Genomic DNA, 14,471 nt, shown 5'->3' with positions numbered 1-14,471 from the left:
GGTGGAACAGGGCCCATCGGCGCCACGATGGCTGTGGCCCGGCCTGGCCCAGCCTGGCCCGAGCAGGGCCTGGGCCAGGCCCACTGGCCCCCGCACGGGGCCCGCAGCCACCTGTCCCAGCACTGAAAACGAGACAGAGAGGCTCTGCCTTGGGGTTTACTATTCTTAAGTGTGTATCACAGAGGCGGTCACAACCTTAAGTGGCTTAAAGAATTATCCACATTCAAACTGGCCAGCTGATAGGTTCTGTCAGGTTATAGAGGAAGCTGTAAGCACCCCTTTGCAAGAACATCACTTCTGGGACTATGCTTGCTAACCTATGACACACTCCAAGTTCTACTCGAATATCATATTCTCCCTTCTTGATTCCATAGTTTGTGACACCTACCAAGAAGCCCTTCATCTGGGGCAGCATCTAGTCTAATAGAACTTCCACTGGGCAGAAGACTCTTACCAGAATAGTACACTGGTAGACAAGCAAAGTTCACTAGTCATGATCTACTATGTACCAGTGCTCCATTGTAAGCACTAAGTACTTTCTGTACAAAATATAAAACAGTTGTGTGCATGTAAGCCACACAAGGCAAGCCAAGTTAAATGGCTTGGGCAGGCAGTGTGGACAAGGCAGAAGCATGATAGCCAGCTGTCTTGTCTGAAGCAATCTTAACTCCCTTTCATTGTTTAATCTGTGTTATAGCCTAGTTTAAACATCATTGTTTACACAATACTCTCATTTGGAGCTTTTAAATACTATCTTACTCTGAGGTATATGTCTATTACTGTAAAAGTTTATGCATCACTGTTATGAATGAGAAGGGAGAGCTTAGACAAGTCCCTGCCTTTCCAGGTTTCTGGCAGTAGACAGCAGCTTTATTGAGGCGGCCAGCACCCCAAAACCCACTCTCGCTCTCAAGTTCTTAATAATGACCGATCGAACCTATTACAACATGAATTATTTATTGAATAGACCAAGGAAAACAGACATAAGACTTTAAACAGACTACTTACTACACAGGATAACACAAAAAGAACTACTAGTAGATAAAATAGTGCATGATAATAAAGGTACCTATATTACAGATAGCGAAGAAATCGTATAGATTAGGAACCAATGTCACTTACCAACGAATGATGGTGGTGTGCAAAGAATCTCCTCATTTCTCTCAATCCCAGGGAAGTATCTCAATGTGAATGTCTCCACGTTGAGGAGAACTCTCTAAACACTCAGAGAGTGTATAAGAGATTTCTGATTTCATGAAAATCATAGTGGTCTTTTATAGTTGTAAAAAGTGCTTGTCTGTCAGTCACTTATTTCTGGCTTATCCTTTCCCATCATTCAAGGAAGGATGTTTATTGCTGACCAAGGGTGTTTTCAGCTGAGATAATTCATCACAAGACAAACCATTCCGGCCTAGCTTAGCCATGGGGGAAGTAGATAAGTCTTTTGCTGTGTCAGGGGGTGAAAGGCCCTATCACATTCAAAATCTGGGGTCTAAGAATAAAAGCTAATTGTATTTTCTAAGTCAATCAAGCTATAGAAAAATGGGAAGAAATAGTGTGTGGCTTGTTTTCAAATGTTATTGTTTAGCATAACACTTCATGCAAGTAATGCAAAAAAGTCTATATACTCAGGACTGTTTACATCTGAATAAATACAGTAAATTAGCAAATACAGTATTTAAAATTAGCTACAAAAATGGGTTTTACCAGGTATTCACTGTTTGTATCAAGTCTTAAAGCTGAAAGCTGCCAGGGCGATACCAAATAATATGAAATAAAAGAAAAAAAACATTAAAATGAAGACATTCAAGGAAATCTCAGAAAAAAAAAAAAATCACATTAATGGTTAACTAAACTAAAACTAAAATTAAAGCTATCAGGCAACCTTACCAGTATCTTCAATCAAAAGGCCATAAACATCTACGCTTTACATATTATTTATTTTATACTATGAGGTGAAAGCAACACATTTCCTTTTAGTAATGTATACACAAATAGCCTCACTCAGAATACACTTTTAATGCACAAAGTATTCATTTTACAAATCATTTTGCAATCCAAATAAATATACAATAGCTTGGAAAACTATATTTTAGAAAACAAATGCCAATGTAAAAAGACCACTTAAAACAACTAAAATGATAAAAGGTTTCTGTATAGCTCTGTATTTACAATTTTCTTATTGCATCATCAATATCAGAAATCTGTTCCTTCAGCTGGTTCCACTGTTCTGGATTTAAAGAAATACCTGAAACACATTAAAAAGAAATACTTAGGACAAAAAAAAATTTGTAGTGCAGAATCTTGCATAATTACTGTTAAGGCTGGTTTCATACACAGTGTATGTCACAACTATTAATGCTTAACCTATCTCAGGTGTAACAACCACCTCGGTTACAAAGAAACTACTCATTTGGAACACTTCAGTTAAACTTTAGACCTTAGCTTATCTCCTTACAAAGAAAATGAGTCCAGTATAACGAATTAATTCACAAGTGTTAGGCTAAACACAGAAATACCGTGCTGGCCTTAACAGAAGGCAGTACAAAAGAAATAAGAAAATCAACCATATTCCTGTTGGCTTCTAAAAGCCATACCTCTGTGGACTGAACTTCTATGCACTTTTAAAGTACCATAATTCTGGGGGTTTTTTCCCCTCACATTTATTAAAGCACTGTGAATAACAAACTATAAGTAACATTTTGGACATACTATTACCACTCCCTAGCACTCAAAAACCAACATGGAAATCCAATTGTAATAAAAGCAAGAAGTGAAGTTAATCAATGGGAAAATGTATGGCTATGTATATAACTCCCATACCAAATCTGTTTGTATTCGATGCCTTGTTTTCCATAAATTATGGGGGAACCATTTAGGAAAACAGACTCAGGCCAATGAAACCACTTTGCTTTTGTTTATAGTCTACAGATAAAACTAATTATATGTTAAAATATAAATCATTAATAAGTAAAAATATTACTCTAAAAATACCACGTAGTAACAAAGTATAGAAATCTGATACACAAAGATCTCCAGCAAACTGCAGACAATGTTTTAATACAAAATAACACGAAGCAGAACAATACCTTTTCTGCCAGGCTTCATTTCACCTTCTTGATCCATCCAATATTCTCTAATATCAATTAAGACTTTCCCTTTAAAGTCCCGAACACTGACATACCTCATTTTGCCAATCTGTCAAAACACATATAAGGATATTTTTTAGATATTTTACATATTACAGCATTCACTTTTCCTAGCAGTATGACATGGATATGTGACATTGCACACTGCAGCTTATTTTAGACACCAGTAAAACAACTAGATCAAGAGCTTAATCCAAAGCAATCAGTAGGCAAATAAGTAATGTCAATATAAATAGATGAATGACTTAAAATCAGTTGAGCATTCAGCATTCAATGCTCAGTACAAGAGTGGCTCTCTCCTAAAACAAAAAAATACCTGTCTTCTTAACAAGCTTACATCTTATAAAACCCACTAAAATTTACTGTTTTCTGAAATAAAGTTTTGCCTCTGTTATAACCATCTTTGTTAGCAACAGTTGTAAACAAACAGGGAAGAAGGAGCTCTACTCCCAAATCTAAGTTTTAGTCCATTCCATATGTACAGAAATCAAATTAGATATTCACATGAGATGGGCTCAATTTCTAACTGGTTTCCCCCCCCCCTTTTTCTTTTTTAAAACACAGTAAATACAGATGGAAACAGAAGTAAGACACCAACTGCCCCATGCCTGCTTCCGCCAGTTCATTGGGACACTTTATTGGAACTGTGGTTAAAAGACTGTACCAAATGTCCCAAAAAAACCCCTATCCAAATACTTTAAGTTTACCAACACAGCAATGGTATGAAATGACTTTGAAATAACAGATTTTCACACAGTGGCTTAACTGAATTATGAGGGCTTTTTTTTTATTCTCCAAAGAAAGGGCAAAGGGAAAAGAGACAACAGGCACACTACACATTACATTATTTAGGCTTTATCAAATTTGAAAAAAATTTATTAAAAAAAAAAAATTTGTTCACAAATTCAAAATATAATGTGAATTTGAGAATCAGAAATTTGATAATAATAAAATCAGTCAAACAATTAATGTAAAAAAATCTTAGTATTCTGTATGCACCTTCTGGATACACTTTGTGAAGAAAGAACACAATAAAGGAAACAATTTTAAAAATAGAATATTCTTTCCTGATAAAACATTAGTTTTAGTTTTCACCTTCCTTAATTTACACATCTTGCACTTTGACGTAATTTAACAGGTGACAAAACACATCTCACTAGCATTAAGTCTAACCAGAAAGCATGAACAACTGTCCAACTCTCCAACTCTTAACTAAACTCTCTCTCTCAACTAAAACCATCCACAGATGTTTAAATCTGAAATACTAAGGCCCGAACAACAGGCCCTGAGCCAAAGTTGACCTCTAGATGAACCTTCCAACCAAATGTTATATGCATCCACTCATTAATGAAGTATTATTAGCAATATGATATATGTATCCACTCTTTGGCAAAACATGTATTTACCTTTCTGTATTTAGCAACCAGACAAGGCCACATCTGGCCTTGTCTGGGGGTGTAGGATCAAAGACAACTCCCTTGGTTCCTTCTTGAGGCCTGGCCAGGCTTGGGGAGAAACCCAACAGGAGAATAAAACCAGATGTTCACACATTAGAAGTAATGGTAACTTGTTTATTATAAAAGCTGGGCTACTCTCACAGCAAAGTCGGAAGCCTCTTTGCCTGCAAAGGTGGATGCACCACAGAATTTCCCAGTTACCGGGAGTGGTTCTCCAGTCCTTTGCTGTGACAGCTTCCCCCAGCTGATGACTGCAGATCCGGATGAAGGGGTAAAGTATTAGGGTAACTGGTAATGTATCTTTCTTAATCGTTATAGGCAATCTTCTGTAGTAATGATTAGGTGCATTGCTTAGCTTATCCTTTTGTGATTCTTTGCAGTTTTGCATTATAGTAAATTACACTATTCCTTAAGTTGGTGTCTGTGTCTGGTGCTGACCCTACCCACCAGCAAAACAAAGTCATAAAAGTTATTTCACAAAATATACATAAACAAATAGGCTTTGTGCTTGCTTAAACTAATTTTTCTTCTTATGCAGATCATGCTAAATTAACACTAAAAATTTATTTTTAAACAATTGGGATGTCTTTAAATAGCATAAGCCTGAAGCAGTTGTTTTCCTACTTCAAAGCATCCTTTAAAATAAAAAAGTTTATGATAGTATTTTGTGATTGATTTATTAAACACTTTCACAGCACTACAAATTTAACATTCAAAAATAAGGTATTATGTCACAGTAGCTGAGTTCTTTCAGACCAAACTTGGTAACATGTCCAAGTCCATCAGCACTGCTGGAAAAGGATATCCTAAATAGCCTTCATGAACAACATTTATTGGTTTTCCCTATAATGCTTTGGTGACTTTTAAGGTCATCTATAAACCAGCTTCAAGCTGTAATACTCCTCAACACCTTTTTTTTTTTTCTCGAGATCTATCAAAGACTATTAGTCCATTGCCAAGTAACTCCAGATTTACTTTAAGAAAAAATCTGATATGATATAGCAGATTATATCTGCAAATACAGTAAACTGGTGCATAATTTGTCTATTAAAGATAAGGCTACGTGTCTTAATTCAACTACAGTAAGGCGAGGGGCAATAATACAAAGTACACAACATTTATTCAGTCAGTAAGTCTACCTTAAATACAAACAGTTCCATATGAAAATGCTAAAACTGTTAGATTTTATATCACTGTCTAGATTTCAGCTGAATACTCACATTAAATTTCAAATGTTTAGGTAAACTCAATACAAAACCATTGCCACTGCTGAAAAGCTTGATATAGGCTTTCAAAGTACAGTTTAAAAAATTCAAACCTAGATTTTGGCTAAGCAAAGTGATGTTTCCTGAAGTTCAGTTACCTGCAATTCTGGCATTGAGTCATTTCTGACGAATTCTTTTTTCATGCATGTCTTGGGGTGATTTTATGATAATACCGTATTCCCCATCATCTGCTTTATGCCCAGAAATGGGTCCTGTAGCTTTAAGCTGGGTTTAGGAGGAGTGGTGGAAGCTGGGGAAAATTCCTCAGCATGGTTTGTGTTCAAGCACACACACTCCCCCGTGTTGCTCAGCTTTGAGGTGGGAGAGTTTTCTTCTGCTTTTAGCTAGCTTGTTAGCTGAGGCAAGAAGTTTTCCCGAGACTGTAATAGCCATTCTCCAGTGACTTCTGTGGCTTCTCCTGAGACTGTTCGGCTTAGCTGTGATCCGAGAACCAGATCATCGGACACTGTGGACCGACGGAGACACCACATCCCGGCCCCAGACCTCGGGAGAAGCCGGAGTCAGCTGCAGAAAAGAACTCTGAATCCACCGGTTTTCTCCACAGCGAGGAGGTTAATAGCCAGAGATCTGCCGGGATGAACCACGCTTCTCATAGAGATATGATGGAACTCCGTTTATTCTATTGTCAGTCCCATAGTTATACTCTAATTCCTCAAGCACACATAAGCAAGCTCCATACTATTGGATTACAGCTACTGTTCACGCGGCCTTTAATAGCAAGCAATTGGTTACAGATTAATATGCATGCAACTAACTAAGTCTTTCTCTTTCTATGGTCAGCATCCCCCTCCGCAACATCCTGTCGGCTTGCCACATCAGCATTGCTCCTCTCTTTTTTCCCTAGTCAAGGACAGTTCACTAATATAGCTTGGATTGTGCACGTACACATGTCCCTGTTCACTCAGCCATTTCTCTACAGATCTTTGCCTTTTGTGCCTCCAATTGGACAGGGGGGAAGAGGGAGCATCACATGGGTATGGTTTTTTTAGTGCAAGGACTAAATTGGAGAATACTATTGCTAATCAATGACACACAATCACATTCCAGAGCATCACAAACATATATTACCTACTTATCTACTTTCAGGAGTGTCTTGAGTTACAATGTAAGATGTGACCAAAAGTATGTATTCTATCACCATCTGTTAAAACCAGGTGGGGCAATGTTCTTTATCTCTTCCATGACACATCCCTGATAACTCCCTCCAGAGAGATATCTTTCTGTTAATAGGCCATCTAGCCTCACTGCATGACTCATAAAATTACATCATCCCATTGTGAGATGCTCCACCCAGGGGGAGGAACCAAGCATTCCTACCTGGATATAATCTGAAGTTTGGAACACTACAGTCAGCCCTACCTACTGGATTCCCAGAGGACAAGAGCTACCACTGGACACTGGACCTTCAGGTGAAGACCAGACCCTTCTACAGGATCACCACTTCAACAGCACCACTTCATCTCAACTGCTACCACCACCCTGACTAACAGGGTGTCAGGTTGTATCCTGACTGTCAGTGTTCTTGTACTAATGCATTTATTTTAATTTTCCTATTAAATTTTAATTCTGACTTGCAATCTCCCACTGGTTTGTTTTCAAACTAGTATGAGCCTATGATAGATAAAGACATTACACCAGGAAACTGAAGAACTTATTTCTCACAAGTGAGAAAAGCAATTTTGACCCAAACTCAAATAAAGGGGGGGGGGGCACACATGGAACAGGAAAAATACTTTTCAAGTAACAATTTCTGTGAAATACCCAATCATGTAATGTGGTTCCACTCTGGATAATTAATATTAATACCTAACCCATCAGCATTAACAAACCTTATCCAAATCAGGCATAGGTTGATGACGGGATTTTTCAAACTAACCAAGGTACATGATGAACAACTCACATTGGCTTGAAGCCACAGACAGGAAACTAATGTAACATGAATAATGCTTGTCCTTAGGGCCTCTAGTAATACATCACAAATGGGAGTAAGGTAAATTTCCACACTTCAACTGCACTCAAATCCTTTAACAAATTCCAAAGTATACTAGGCTACCTATAAAACCTAAAAAGACAATGACGTAAATAAATAAAACATACTTGGTCTCTTATACTTAATTCCCTTCTTACAATTATTTTATTCTTCATAATTAGTTTCAAGAATACCATTACACTAACATTAGTTTCAAACAAAAATAATCAAGTATAGATCTTTACGGAAATGTTTAATCTTCTGAATACAGCAGTCACAATGAGTTCAATATTAAAGGAAGCTGTATACTTTAAGAACACAGCCCAAAGGTGTAAAACAGCAAACCACTAAGTTTCATGTCAGTTGCTATCATTCCCACACATAATATGGATGCCACAGAATTTCTGAGTATCATATGAATGCTTTACAGCCTCATTTCCATCAACTGAAGACACACTTGTAAGTTATGCTGCAAAATCACTTGTACACTGATCATTTTTATTACCATGGGGAAGCAGAAAGGAGAGATTCTAGTATTATTAATATTCTTAGAACAAACAAAATAATACCTACAAAATTAACATGCAACTATATCTAGCATGCTCTCTTGGGTAGAAAGGAGAGAGAGGGAGCATCCTCAAACCTACAGTGCTATTTCTACACTGAAACAGGTGCATCTTAGTTAACACACATAAGCTGATGTTGCATGAAAAAAGAATGCACATAACACAACAAACAATCTAAAAAAAACTTTTGTTCTTGAGTAACTAAAGGCAGGCAGAAACTTAGGAACACTGATGGTTTAGGTCAGGGTGATACTGAAATATTTTTCTGTTTTGTAGTCAACACCAGAAGAATCCTGCTCTTAGAGTAATATGAGTCCTCTACTGTCTGTTTTTAGTAACTTATTACCTTGGGTCAAAAAGGTTGAAAGAAATCAGAGCACACAAATACTTTTGCTTTTATTTGAAAGTTTTTTTGCTTTGGTTGGTTTGGTTATGTTGGTTTGTTATGTTGCTTTGTTTTTTGTTTTTTCTCTTTTTTTTTCATTGGGAGTGCATTAAAATTAACTTTTCCCCAAGGCTGCAATTTCTGAACCAATTACAAAAAATCCCAAACATATAGGCTTTATGCGATGTTTGAGTTCTAAATGCAATTCACCTCATTAGATGCAGAAGATACTATCTCATTTTTCCTACATGGATCAAAGCATGCTCCAGCAGAACTAAAAGTATTGTATTCTTTCTTCAATGGACAAGTCCAAGCAGTTATGCCCAGGGTCTTCAATTGAAGCTCTCCCTCCAACTATATATACAGAGTAAAGTGAAAATTGACATGGGCCTTCACTAGAGTTTCCCCCCATGTATTACTTTGCACAGCTACAGCCCAAAACCATTTATTTTGCCTTACTCAGTGTTGGAACCATCTTATTAGGCACCTCTCTCATAACTTTTCACAAACTTAAGAATCAAAGTCTCTAAGAATTTAAGTCCCTTTCTCATCCCTTACCCCTTTCAAGCCAGCCAATCAGAAATTTAATAAGTCTTGATCCACACCCCTAAAAAAAGGAATTCTGAGGTATTCATATTCTTGCACAGCTTTCAGCATACATTGCTTCCTCAGCTAACCCCAGGATATGCAATACCCTGAACTCACAAATGTTTCTGGCTACTGAAAAAAATGTACATTCATCCTATTTTGACAATGTCAAAAATTGAAATATTGGATTTTCAGTGAGAAAAACCTGCATCATAAAGGAACAAGCAAAACTTATTCCAAGATACTGCCTCAGAAGACAGTAGCCAAGTTCCCTTGACCTAGCTAAATAGGAATTAAGAGTCCATATTTTGGGTTTCCAAGACTGTCCTGATCTAATATTTACAGACAAAATGACTACCCAGAGAATTATGACATGCAAAGACATGAGGGTTAGAATCAATTGCCACAACTCTGATTCTTTTACTCTATTGAAACCTAACAGTGCTTTTTCTCAGCATCTCATCTGCATGCTAGCATCGTAATCCACTTCAGCCAAGATTTCAGGAGACCAAGCACTGCTATCATGATATTCAGATAGCCTCATAAAACTTATACAGATTATGATGTAAATGGTTACCTTAACCAGGCTCTAAGACAGTCATCAATTTTACCTGAAACATATTCTCATCTCTGTTACTGCTTTGCTTAGAAGAAGCTGCACCTTTTGAACTTTCACCAGTCTTTTGTTTCTTTATGGGCTTTTCTGGAACTACTTGCTTTTTCCGCTTTGCCTTGGAGCAAGAATAAAAAAAAAAAGTAATGAATCACAACTCATTTTATAAATTATAAAAAAAGTTTATGTTAGAGGTCACAAACTACTATTATGCAATACACATTATCACCTTCCTCCTGTGAAGGCAGGAATCCAATACTGTACATTTAGACTGGAACAAAAAAAAAAAAAATCTTCAAATGAGCCTATTTCTCTTCTCAGTGAAGCTTACCATAATAATTTGGCTTTAAAGAGAAATTAATTAGATCAAAATACATTTCAGAAAGCCTACTTTCTTTGTGCAATAATATTGTCAGTTTTAATTAAAATCTTAAAGTCTGATAGAAGCTTCACTTTCCAGAGAGTGCAATGAAAAATGGGGAACAGCTAACAACTCTGTTAAAAAAAAAAAAACCGTAGATAAGATAATGAAAAAAAGGATCTGAAAAATCAAATACAAGAGAATTTTTTTTTTAATTGAAGTCCAATCTCTGTTCATAGCATGATAAATTAAACATGTTTTTAAAACATTCAGGCAATATCACCTGTAAATCAGATTACTTTGCTAGCAGATGCTACAGAGAATGCTACATTTCCACTAATGATTATATAGTAATCATGCCCACCATAAAGAAAGAATAATACAAAGATACCAAAAATTATTCTCACCTGCTAGAATCATATTGTAGATAACCTCTTTTAAAGAGCAACAGCTCAAAAAAATATGGGAGGTTGTCATAGAAAAAAACCAAAACCAACCACCTTACTGCCCACTGAAGTTGATTGCTACACTATGTCTTATCAGGAATACATTTCACAAACAACTAAAAAAAAAAACCTGACCATTTTCTCTTATATTAAGATTTCACAAAATACCTAATTTGCTAGGTGCAACCAAATCACATTTTCACATTTGAACCAATTCAGGATATCAGACTGAGTCTCTTCACATACCGCACTAAAAGACCCAATGTCTGCATTACCACCTAGCATTTCTTAAAAAGATAGACTATTGTATTCAATTTGTTTGCAATGACTGAAACATCTATACAAATTTATAAATTAAATCACTATTAAAATAAATGAAAACATTACATTTATGCATTTAAAACAGCTAATGTTAAAATTATCAACTCAAAAACATTCAGGTTGACTCCGCTTTTAAGTGAGAAACTAGCAGATGGTATTACAGTAAACGTAAGACTCTGAAACATAAAAAGAATGTGAGCAAGATAAGCAAGCAGCACATGGATGACAAGGCAAGTGGAGGTTTTCGTTTTGGACTTGCAAGTAATCCAGATATCAAAATGAAGGTGGGGGGTGTCCTCAAAATTAGTTCAAATTCTTGCCACCAAAGGCAGCTTATATAGAAGCCTTCTATCACTTGCCACAAAGCAGCAAAGAATTCCAGGAAGCTTGTGGCTAAATATACCATACAGAAAAACGTGAAGCAAAATGCATCTTAAGAAAAAAAGTGTACTGCAAAGCAAAAAGCATCCACCCAAACCATAATCTTGGAGGGTGGGTTTTGTTTGGGTTTGGTTTGGGGTTGGAAGGGGATGTTTGGGGTTTAAGTGTCAGATAAATCATATGGAATGACATGCATTTTGTGACATAACACTCAACTAATTCCTTAGCCCCAGCCTGAAATAGAACAGTTAACATAGTAGTTATAAACTGCATATAGTGGTCACCTTTTTGTCAACTTCACTATCTGAATCACTAGCAGATGAGCTTGAAGACACAAGTTCCTTTGACTTAGGCATTCTAGGAAGAGAAAGATAACATGAGAACACTATACAAGGAATACATCCCATTATGGCTAGAAAGCCATCTTCAAACCTGTTTGTAAAGGCTCATCTTATTCAAAACCCTCCTGAAGACTTTCCTGCCTTTTCATATAACCTTTAATACTCATTGTAGATGTGATCACAAACACCATTCCCTCTTATAGCTCTTCCCCTTTTTGCTGCGACTGCCTTATATGCAGTATTTTAGATTCTGAACTGCTTACAAAAGGACAATTTTTCACCAGTTTCATATTCTCCCAGGTATGGTAGATACTATAATGGAAAAAAAAGGCAATACAAAACTGGTGTCCAGATGAATTCTCAACATAACATTCATAAATATAAACAATTAAGGCCCCAACACTACATATATTCTTACATGAGCATTTTGCCTAGTTGAAATTGCGAGTAACAGCTGCATAGTTGTCATAGATGAAGCTAAAGTTCCCATCAGTAATAGAAAAGTCTGAAAATATCTCCGTTGCAGAGAACTACAGTGCTGTAATTAATATTTCCATTGCCACTTTACCACATCAGTCACTAGAATCTATTCATTTACTAGACAAGTGGACATTCAACTTTCCTTGAATGCATGCTGCCAGGTGTGCTTCTACATCTCTAGTACGCAAACATGATTAGATACAGCAGTTGAACATCTTGCCTGCTACTAAAAACTCTAACAAATAACTAGCTCGTTTGTGATTTCAGAATACAAAGCAGCATCACATGGAGAATCTGTATAAAATAAACTAGCGAGGAAAGGCTAATAAAGTATTAAAGAAGCATACCTCAGGAAAGAAAAAGGAATAGCAGTGTTTTTAAACTGGCAATGAAATAAACTATGTGCAAAGGAAAAAACAGAGTCTGAATAATAATAACGGATCAACGTGGTTCTAAAGTAGAGTAAATTCTGTTATAATAGTTTGGAGCACAACGATAGAAGCTGTAGCACTGAAAATGAAACAGGGTATGGGAAGCACACATAAACCACGCTACAGGATGGAGGCAGGCAGAGGAGAGCTGGAACGGGACAATACAAAAATAAGCACAGCAATGACATGAAATAAGGAAGCCGAACAAGAAAAGTCTGATACGCGGAGGGCGGGACACCTGCAGAGGACAACTCCAGAGTCTGCATCAGGAAGGGAGAGTAACAACATGGAGGAAGATGGATGCGGAAACTAAAGGAAAAATAAATGGGGTGGGGTGGGTGTCCCCTCGTGAGAAACTAGCAAGCAGAGCGTGAGGACACCGAAGCACCGGGGAGAACAAGGGTGGAATGAGACGGGACAAGCAAAGACAAGGGAAAGTAACATGAAAAAGACAAGCGAGTACGAACTAGGAACACCAGATAGGCGGATGCCTGCCGCCATTTTCCTCCCCTCTTCCTCTTTCCTACGGTTTGTGTTGCCCCCCCCAAGGGAAAGGAGCGAGGACGCGGCAGGGGGGCGCGGGCAAGAACACCCAGGTCCTCCCATGGCAGGGTAGCAGCAAGAAAGACGCAGGCTACCGGCGGTGAAGGAAAGACAACACAACACAACACACACATACACACAAAAAAAAGGCCGAGGGTCGTCAGCGGGCAGGGCCTGCTCCCGGTGCGGGGTGAATGGAGCTGGGCGGTTCCCCACCGCCATTTTCTCCCTCACTCAAATCCTCTTTGCCCCCCCAACACGGCAGCGGCTCCTACTCCCGCTCCACGGCAGAGCATTCCTCCCGCAGAGCATAGCGGGCACCCGAGGAAAAGGGAAAGCCTCACCACACGGTTACCCAGCGCACCTCTCCTACACCAGGCTAGGAGATGCCGAGCGCCCTACAGTTGCGGATGGAGGAAAAAGAACACGACGACAGCCCTAACTAAACACGCAAAAGAACCCAAATGCTCACATCTTACTTCGCACACGGCTCCTCTACACCATGGAAGAAACAGAAGAGATTCATCGCAGAATCCCCGCCCCAGCCCTGCACCACGTGGGAGGGAGCAGGGAGAGGTGTTTAAAGGGGACGCGTACCTTTCTAACTCGTTCCTACCTCTCCCGCCCCGGCTAGGACAGGCGCAAAAAAACCCTGGCTTCCACGGGGCTACGCATCATTCCAATTTAGGGAGCCCTATGGGACCGCTGGCAGGGCCCTACCTGGAGCCAGGCCCCGTCGGGACTGCGGCTCCGCTGAGGGGAGGCCTGCACTCCACTTGGGGGCTGTGAGAGGGGACCGAGAGGAGGGCCCTTAATATCTAAAAGGAACCCTTAAAAATAAATCTGTAAATAGTTGTTTTCTTTTGCACGCAGCAGCAGTTCCTCGATCTCATTTAGAACCGCCCCGCCTGCAGCCGTGCCCGAGAGAAGGAGAGGAAACGCTCTGAAGTGGTGTAGCTGCGTTGACTTTGCATACTGAAACCGCAGCACGCTGAGGCGCTGTTCAGAAAAGTGCCGGTTCCTCTTTCTGTCATCGTGTTGAAAGGAATGAGAAGGAGGCGTCTTTACAAATTCTGGGCCTGATGGTAGATAAAGCCAGATACTGAGAGGTGAAAGAAGCAATGAGAGGAACCATAAATTCCATAGGAATTCCA

The 14,471-nt window shown here is 38.6% G+C and overlaps 1 protein-coding gene and 1 long non-coding RNA gene across 2 annotated transcripts in view; one reads left to right on the top strand and one right to left on the bottom strand.

Annotated features, from left to right (window-relative positions):
* Positions 1-2,101: 2,101 nt before the first annotated feature.
* On the bottom strand, positions 2,102-11,878 carry LOC103624443 (activated RNA polymerase II transcriptional coactivator p15). The gene is made up of 4 exons (XM_017725847.1): positions 11,807-11,878; positions 10,012-10,131; positions 3,090-3,198; positions 2,102-2,248 (listed from the first exon to the last, which is right to left on the bottom strand). The coding sequence occupies exons 1-4, from the start codon at positions 11,876-11,878 to the stop codon at positions 2,169-2,171; spliced, it is 381 nt and encodes a 126-aa protein (XP_017581336.1). The 3' UTR covers positions 2,102-2,168.
* The window catches only part of LOC108444628, a 17,230-nt gene continuing 6,617 nt past the window's right edge, over positions 3,859-14,471 (top strand). The window contains exon 1 of the long non-coding RNA XR_001859264.1: positions 3,859-3,869. This is a non-coding gene — a long non-coding RNA (uncharacterized LOC108444628). The remainder of the gene's footprint in view (positions 3,870-14,471) is intronic.

The sequence above is a fragment of the Corvus brachyrhynchos genome, unplaced genomic scaffold (genome assembly GCF_000691975.1).
Source record: "Corvus brachyrhynchos isolate BGI_N302 unplaced genomic scaffold, ASM69197v1 scaffold1022, whole genome shotgun sequence".
Taxonomy (NCBI): Eukaryota; Metazoa; Chordata; class Aves; order Passeriformes; family Corvidae; genus Corvus; species Corvus brachyrhynchos.
Note: the sequence above shows the minus strand (reverse complement) of the source record. Positions and strands in the feature narration are given on the sequence as shown.

Bases quoted from the DNA above. Each gene is read 5' to 3' on its own strand.
- LOC103624443 (XM_017725847.1), bottom strand. From the start codon at position 11,878: ATGCCTAAGTCAAAGGAACTTGTGTCTTCAAGCTCATCTGCTAGTGAT. The intron at 10,132-11,806 runs GTGACCACTATA...TCTTGCTCCAAG, and splicing joins ATAGTGAAGTTGACAAAAAG to GCAAAGCGGAAAAAGCAAGT. The intron at 2,249-3,089 runs GTATTGTTCTGC...AATGTGTTTCAG, and splicing joins AATGAAGCCTGGCAGAAAAG to GTATTTCTTTAAATCCAGAA.